Genomic DNA, 7,990 nt, shown 5'->3' with positions numbered 1-7,990 from the left:
TTCCCTTCCCTTCCCTTCCCTTCCCTTCCCTTCCCTTCCCTTCCCTTCCTTCTTTTATGTTTCATTTAGCTTACCATTAGAGTGATGTGGTTATTTATTTTAGTATACAGGATGATATAGATAAGTCAAATACATCAAATTTCATGGTATGTATATTAATGTGGTATACAGGTATACTTAAATTAAATATACAGGAAGAGTTAAGCTTTCATATGAACTCTAATTTTTCCAATACAATATCCTTTCTCCTTTCTCTTCTTTTCCTGTAATTAAACTATGAACAGATAGCTCAACCACAATAATAAAGCCTACTCTGGGATTATATTGGTATTTCAGTTTGCATTGAAATCTTGATATAATAATAAGTTTTCCAGTGTAGCCAGAACCTCTTTCTGCCTACGACTGTTGCTTTTGTTGCTTTTTTTTTTTTTACATATTAGAATGATCATACACCCCCATATCAACCCAGTCTTTATAAAACTTTCACTGTCTTAATTATGATGGTAAGCGATTTCTACTAGAAAAAAAACTTTGTATTTTTTATTACAAAAATTTTATAATCACTCTTGAACTTAGGCATAAGTTTTTCCAAAATAGTAATTTTTAAAAAAATTATATACATTAGTGTCACCCAGTTTGTTAATCCCTTTTTCAGTAACAAAGACACTAAGATATCAAATAATTTTATTAAATAGGTGGTCACAATGAAATTCATTCTCATTTCATTGACACCACTATACTGTGTCTCATAAATGAACCAATATTTAATTCTACCCATTTCTATTTCAAAATAATAAACATTACATTTTGGAACAAATGTTTTAAAATAATAATAAAAAAAAAGAATTCCAAGGAAAATCCAGCACTGATCTTAAGAAATCTAAAGGAAAGTCTGGGAGGTCTTGTAACTAAATTTTCATGTTGCTCTTTGAATAAAAAGAAAGCTGAAAGTAAAATGAGATAAATTCAGAAGCAAGAGAATTTATGCCTGCAAGTTTGCACTGAACATCCTCAAAGACGATAACAAATACAAAATCACTTGGAAAAACTGATGATGTTCATATGAACGAATTTTTATTTTAAGCAAAACTGACTCAGTAAAACTGAAAGTTAATGCAAATGTCACTGAAACAATTTTCTATGAAGAAGCAAGACATTAGAAAGAGTTTGGATGTGGTAATGCAGCTTAGAAAACTGCAAAGCTACTGCAGGGAAGTCCTGACTAAACAGTGAGTTTGTCATAGCATAGTCACGCACATGAACATGTTGATTTACCAGAATCATTTTGAGAAGTCCAGTTATGGCTGAGGTCTCCTGCAGAGATGTACTGGAAGCAACTAAGGGGAATACAATAATGTGTTATCTTTATACGACTCAAGTTTTCTGCAATGTTTTGGTACCATCTGTATAGCAAGGATAGCAACATTGGCACAAGGTGATACTTACCTTGCCATGGTTCATCTGAGGGTTCAGGAAGAAACTTTCATATTTTTTTGACTTACTGCACTTTTCCTTTTTATAGAATACTTAGGGACACCAGCTTGTTAAGTTTTACAGTTAACATGACTAAAAACTGACAGTAAATCAGGATATAAATGATGGATTTTTTTAATGCAGTCACTGAAGACATAAATCCACCTTGGCACAGGCTGAAATAGCAGTTCAGAAGTTCACCTCTCTCATGAGACTGGAGTGCAAAGTTCAGGATACATATTCTGAACTGATGTAACAAAGCCACACTAAAGTCAAGGATCCATATTCTCTCATGACTGAATGATTGTACCCTCACTAAAGTAGAAGAGTGGCTCCAGATTGTCAAAAGTGTGAAATGAGAACAGGATCTTTCCCTAACATGCATTACTGTGAATCTTAACACCATACATATGCCTAAAATCTGAAGTGATTCATATCTATATTTGACTTTGGAAGCATATGACATTTGAGTGAGATTTTTCTCAACCACAAAAAATTAAAAATGATTGATAAAGATATCTAATGCAGAGCAAAATCAAATACAAATGGCGTATAAGTGAATTAATGAACAGCTGATTGATTCATGAATTGTTTATGCCTTGATCTTTATAGCAAGCATACTTATTCCGGATTTTATGATGCTGCCTGCACTGAAAATAGCAGATTCCCCAATCACAGTCAGGTCTCTACTGGGTCAGGTTTTTATTGTTGTGCTCTTTGAACAAATTCCCTTTTAATATAACAGAATGAGAAAAAAGAATTCTCAACAGTAATGCCAATCTTACATCTCACCAACTGGTATTATTATAAGAGATGTATGCTGAAGTAATGACGTTAGGAAAGACTAGATCAGAGTTACAGCAAGCCGGAAAGAGAAGTCTTTTATGTTCTGATCTAATCTGTTGGGAGTGATCAGCTCTGTCATGGAATGCTCGTAGGGTAGAAATCCTCACTGAAATCTTTAATAGGAGGCAGAAAGGCTTTGCGTTTCAATGGAGGTGAAATAATTAATGTATCTGCCATACCCTCAGATTCCTCCTCCTCACACTCCATCCTCTGTATATTTTGGGCTTGAACCCATGCCACTCATGTCCTTGCTCAAACTTCTGTTTTTTTAACCTCTGAAATATCAAGCAGCAAAGGAAGGCCAGGTACTCTTAAAAAAAGCATAGTTCGCAGACACATTCCCAGAGTGCTTTCCAGTTTATTTTCTTTTTCACTTGTAGTACCTACTTGAAAGATATAAAATAGTGCTTAGGAAATAAACATACTCTGTACACATAAACATAATCCAATTTAATCTCCATGTTGTTTTTTTTCACTTGGACATGCACAAAATCCATGCAAATTTTTTGTCTTTTAGGGCACTCCATTTGCATTGCTTTATTGAGGAGAATGAGGAGAAGTAGTCAAATTTCATCAAAGTACTTCTGGAAAAAGATCCAGATGTAAGTGGTGTCACAGATAAATCTTTTGACTCCCTGCCAGGACTTTAGTTTCACATCAAGCAGAGAATACTGGTGTTTGGTCCTCCCCACAGTGAAAAGCATGTGCTCTTAAGCTACACTCTCTACTGAATAAAACTGGGTAGGATTCAGTCTAAATTCAAATCTGAATCTAACTTAGATGTAGAGTAGCAGTTGGACTAATGGTCTCTGGATTATCTTTCTATCCTAAATTACTGCATGATTCAAATTTTTTTTATTATTATTTTTTCTTTAGGTCCAGGTTGCTGGGCTTAAGACTGAAGTCAGAACATGTTTCTACTGGAAAATAAAAAACCGAACAACTGTAATAAGGAATAATGACTTCCTTAAACTAAGTGAATAACTGAATGAATCAGCAGATAACAACAATCTGCAAAACAAGAATAAACTGTTTCATATTATAACATTAAAACTCATTTTCCTATCCTTGGGATCCCCTCTAATGACAATTGGTGAGCTAGCTAAATAAAGTAGATCCAAAGCCACAGTTCAGACCTTCAGACATCACAGACCACAGCCTGCCTGTTGATGTGCCTCAAAAGGCAACTTCTGTCTGACAGCATTGCGTGAAAACACTGCTAATCATTTGCTCAGTGCTTTCACTATTTGCAGAGCGCATCCTGGACAAGCGGCATCTCTCTTCCCCTCTTTGACTGCTTAGGTAAACTTACAAGGGCTAAAGTGAAAGCAACAGTGGTATTTTTTGTTGTGGTAGATTTTGTTGTTGTTGTTGTTTCGGTTTTTTTTTTTTTGTAGGATATCCATTAATTCATAGTTTGATTTGCTTTGGATTTGAAGTCTGACTATTGCCTCTTGGTACTTTATGAGCTGTCTCAAAAAGGTGAAAGGATAAGTGTCAAACTCTTGTACCAAGGACAGAAGGAGAAAACAGCTAGTACAAGGCATATGGTGTGGCAGGAACAGCTGCACTAAAATTCTTTTTTTATTTGGGATTGAGTTGATGAGAAATAACTCATACAGAGGGAAGGCAGAAGTCTGAAGAGGTATCACATTGTTGCAGCAATGGCTTTTCTGGTTGATTTTAAATACCGGCCTGCACTACTCTTTTCAACAGTGTTTGCACCTGGGAAAACTGAAAAAAAAATGCATAAATTCCAGGAATAAGTTAGAAATACATTTATAAATTTATTCTCTAGAACTGTTCTAGAAAGAATCTGTAAATGAATGATGAAGAATCCACACATTTATAAAACTCATAAAAAATCCATCTCTGTGTCCAGTGTATTTTTATGTTGGTTTTTCTGCTTTCTGAGTACATTATATTTATAATCTCATTAAATATATTGTGGATAAGAATCTAAATTTGTCTTTTGACAGTTTTTCTTCGAACAATGCTTTGCATCATTAGCTGTGGTAATTATGAGTAGAGAAATATCAGTTCCTGGGCTTAGAGTCAATTAAAAAGGGGATCAGCTATAAGATACACAAGTTACAGGTGAATGGAAATAGTGATTCTGGTCACCATTTCTTTCACAACTGGTGACTCTGCTCTCATGTTAAGTTCTCTTGAAGAAAGAATGGAATCAGCTCAGAATTTCACTCTAGCAAAAGTTGTATCTTGAACTTTACTCTGAACTTTTGATCCACAAAGATAATGCTCTTCTTGCTGCTGCTGAACTCCTAAGCTGCGTGTAATATCTAGAGAGTTATCTCTGCATTTTCTTCTCAAGAGAAAATTTTCTATTGTGTGCCCATTAGGAAAAAGATAGGATCTGAAAAAATTATTTCAGACAAAGCTTAGGAATCAGTCACTCTGCTTATCTACATATCCCTGGCTATAACCTGACTAGTGGAAGAGAAGAAAATTGCTTAAGTGCCTTTGAGGATATTGCTATAAGACAGTAATGTTGCTCCTTTTGGCATAATGACATAGATAAAAAGAGATAGACAACAAATATCAACTTATCAGAGACCTCAGGAGAGATAGATGCTTCAATTCAACATGTTTTTATAAATAATTTCACCTGCCTTTTTCAGTTACCCTGTCTTAATTAGCTCTAGTTACCTGTCTGAAAGGGTCTTCTATGGATCACCCTCATGAACTCTGGTAGCATGCATTCAACATTGTCAGATATTTGAGTAACTAATAACACTGTAATTTCATGATTGTGACCTCAAAAATGTGGTGAATTTCAGCTCACAAAAATAAACTAGGGATAGATTTTACAGGTATTTAAAACGTTGACTTCTGAAAGTTATCTTCTGCTTCACTGCTTTTCTGTTCCTACACTGACGTGGATTTCCTAAGAAAATCCTTGATCCTTAGAGATCAGATCACGTGATCTCATGATGCATATCTCCTCTTCTCTCTAAGCCAAGAAATTCTGATCCACTTGTTGGTGTCAGTTTATACTCAGGACAGTTGCTTTACTGTGTTTTTTCAAATGAGTTCTCACTTTACTTTGGGATAACTAAATAATAAACTAGTGGACAAAAACTACTAGGATTCATCACTAACAGACAAATTCTTAACTAATTATAGCCAAAAATAACGATTAATTTGCCTGAAATAAATTGTAGTAAAAAATGATGGGACAGCAGGACAAGGTTCCAGCCATTTTATAGCATAATTCTATTTCAGTGTATTATTGGCTATGGTGACAGCAAGGGCAAGATTAAGTCTTTCATATCTCTTGAAGGGAAATTATCTTAAAACATATAATCTTAATATAACTTTGAGGAAATGGAGCAGTGTTCCTCAACATCTTTATCAATGACATAGACGATGGAATCGAGTGCACCCTCTGCAAGTTTGCAGATGACACCAAGCTGAGCAGTGCAGTCGATACACTGGATGGAAGGGAAACCATCCAGAGGGACCTGGACAGGCTGGAGAAATGGGCCCATGTAAACCTAATGAGGTTCAACAAGGCCAAATGCAGAGTGCTGCACTTGGGCCAGGGCAATCCCAGGTATTTATACAAACTGGGGGAAGAACTGCTTGAGAGCAACCCTGCGGAGAAGGACATGGGGGTCCTGGTGGATGAGAAGCTGGACATGAGCCAGCAGTGTGTGCTAGCAGCCTGGAAGGCCAACTATGTTCTGGGCTGCATTAAAAGAAAAGTGGCCAGCGGGGAGAGGGAGGTGATTGTCCCCTCTACTCAGCTCTTGTGAGGCCCCATCTGGAGTACAGCACCCAGGCTTGGGTGCCCCAGCACAAGAAAGACGTGGAGCTCTTGGAGTGAGTTCAGAGGAGGGCAACTAAGATGATCAGAGGGCTGGAGCACTTCTCCTATGAGGAAAGGTTCGGGGAACTGGGCTTGTTTAGTTTGGAGAAGAGAAGGCTCCAGGGAGACCTCATTGTGGCCTTCCAATACTTGAAGGGAGCATATAAGCAGGCAGGGGAACAATTGTTCACAAGGGTGGATAGTGATAGGACAAGGGGAAATGATCTTAAACTGAGACAGGGGAGATGTAGGTTAGGTATTAGGAGGAAGTTTTTCACACAGAGGGTGATGACACACTGGAACAGGTTGCCCAGGGAGGTTGTGGATGCCCCATCCCTGGAGGTATTGAAGGCCAGGCTGGACGTGGCTCTGGGCAGCCTGGTCTAGTGGTTGGCGACCCTGCACTCAGCATGGGGGTTGAAACTCAATGATCTTTGAGGTCCTTTTCATCCCAGGCCGTTCTATGATTCTATGATTCTATGATTCTATGATTCTATGATTCTATGATTCTATGAAATATGTATTCATTCATCTGTCTTAACTTTGCTCCTTTTCCCTTTAATTTTCTTGCAAGATTCTGAAAACAAAACAAAACAAAGGAAAGATATATCAAGACCTTTTAAAAATTGGAGAAGCAGAATTTCTTCAGTGTTAAATTGCTGTGCTATTAACAGAGGAATTCTAACTCTTTGGTGCACTGGGCCCATGAAATGGAAACAAGAAGTTCCTTTGGTTGTTAATGATAATTCACGAGTGATTTTTAGCCTGAATATCAAAGCTGTAAGTACAGACTTAGGATCTTAGTGATTCAATAAATTAAGGCATGTCAGCTCCATTTATAGTTTTTTGCATAGCCTTTCTAAAAATTTGCAGCCATTTAATCTTCCAAGTGCTGCATATCATTGTGCAAGGAATGTAAAATACGTCCACTTGAACAGAAAGCATGAAACATTGTTCCAGGGTGTTTCAGTCACACTTACTTCCTGTTTCCAAGACCCAGATTTAAAGCCTTCCTTGACAGAGTTATCAGTGTTCTTTTCTGCTAAGGAAATGAAATTATGCTTATCAGATTTCCTACAAGGGTGGGGTTTTGAAAAACCATCTCCTTCCTTTTTACATAACTAGAACTCTGGGAGTGGCTTTTTTTCTGTGCTCTTTGATACTGGTGTACTGGTTTCACTAGGTTACCTTCTAATTTGTAGTGATTTCAGTGAGAAGAGATTCAGGTCTGTCATGCTGGTGATTTACATGAACAACTCCTCGTTCCACATGCAACATTGGTATAACTTTTGATGGGAAAGAATTCACAACATCTGACTTATTTATCACTTTTTTGTTCCATTTCTTGAGATAAATGTGTCGTATAGATGAATCGCAGACCACAGAGTATGCATGTTTGGTTACTGTGTCACATTTGGTTAATCACAGAGAAAAATCTTTTCTAATCAGCTAGCCATTTAACTTAATAACACTTTTGATAAATTACTTGTATATAGTAGGTTATCAAACTCAAACATTAAAGACTTCAGTTTGACACTGCAGGAATGAATAATACAGAAAAAAAAGGTCAAATTTACAATTCTTTATCTGGAGTAAAAAAAAATATCGTATCAGTCTCAAGACCTGCAGTAATGACTGAGAAAAAGATTTTAGATCAGTCCTAAGGAATTTAAAGATGTACTTGAAGCAGAACGGTTCATCTCAACAGCATTTCAAATCTATTTACTACTGAGTTTTAGTGTTCTCTATAGATCACTGTTCTGTAATTAATCACATGACACCACTAGGAAAGTCTTCTTAAAATTCTTTTTCTTTTATTATTTCATTTTATTAATCTATTCC

General features: G+C 36.6%; 1 protein-coding gene across 1 annotated transcript in view; it reads left to right on the top strand.

The window, feature by feature from the left end:
• Positions 1-5,404, top strand: part of LOC110401848 — a 34,057-nt gene extending 28,653 nt beyond the window's left edge. The window contains exons 3-4 of the mRNA XM_021403365.1: positions 2,837-2,921; positions 3,196-5,404. Coding sequence (XP_021259040.1) covers positions 2,837-2,921; positions 3,196-3,250 — 140 coding nt within the window. The 3' untranslated portion in view covers positions 3,251-5,404. The remainder of the gene's footprint in view (positions 1-2,836; positions 2,922-3,195) is intronic.

Source organism: Numida meleagris, chromosome 6, assembly GCF_002078875.1.
Source record: "Numida meleagris isolate 19003 breed g44 Domestic line chromosome 6, NumMel1.0, whole genome shotgun sequence".
Classification (NCBI taxonomy): domain Eukaryota; kingdom Metazoa; phylum Chordata; class Aves; order Galliformes; family Numididae; genus Numida; species Numida meleagris.
This window is presented reverse-complemented; position numbering and strand designations above follow the sequence as displayed.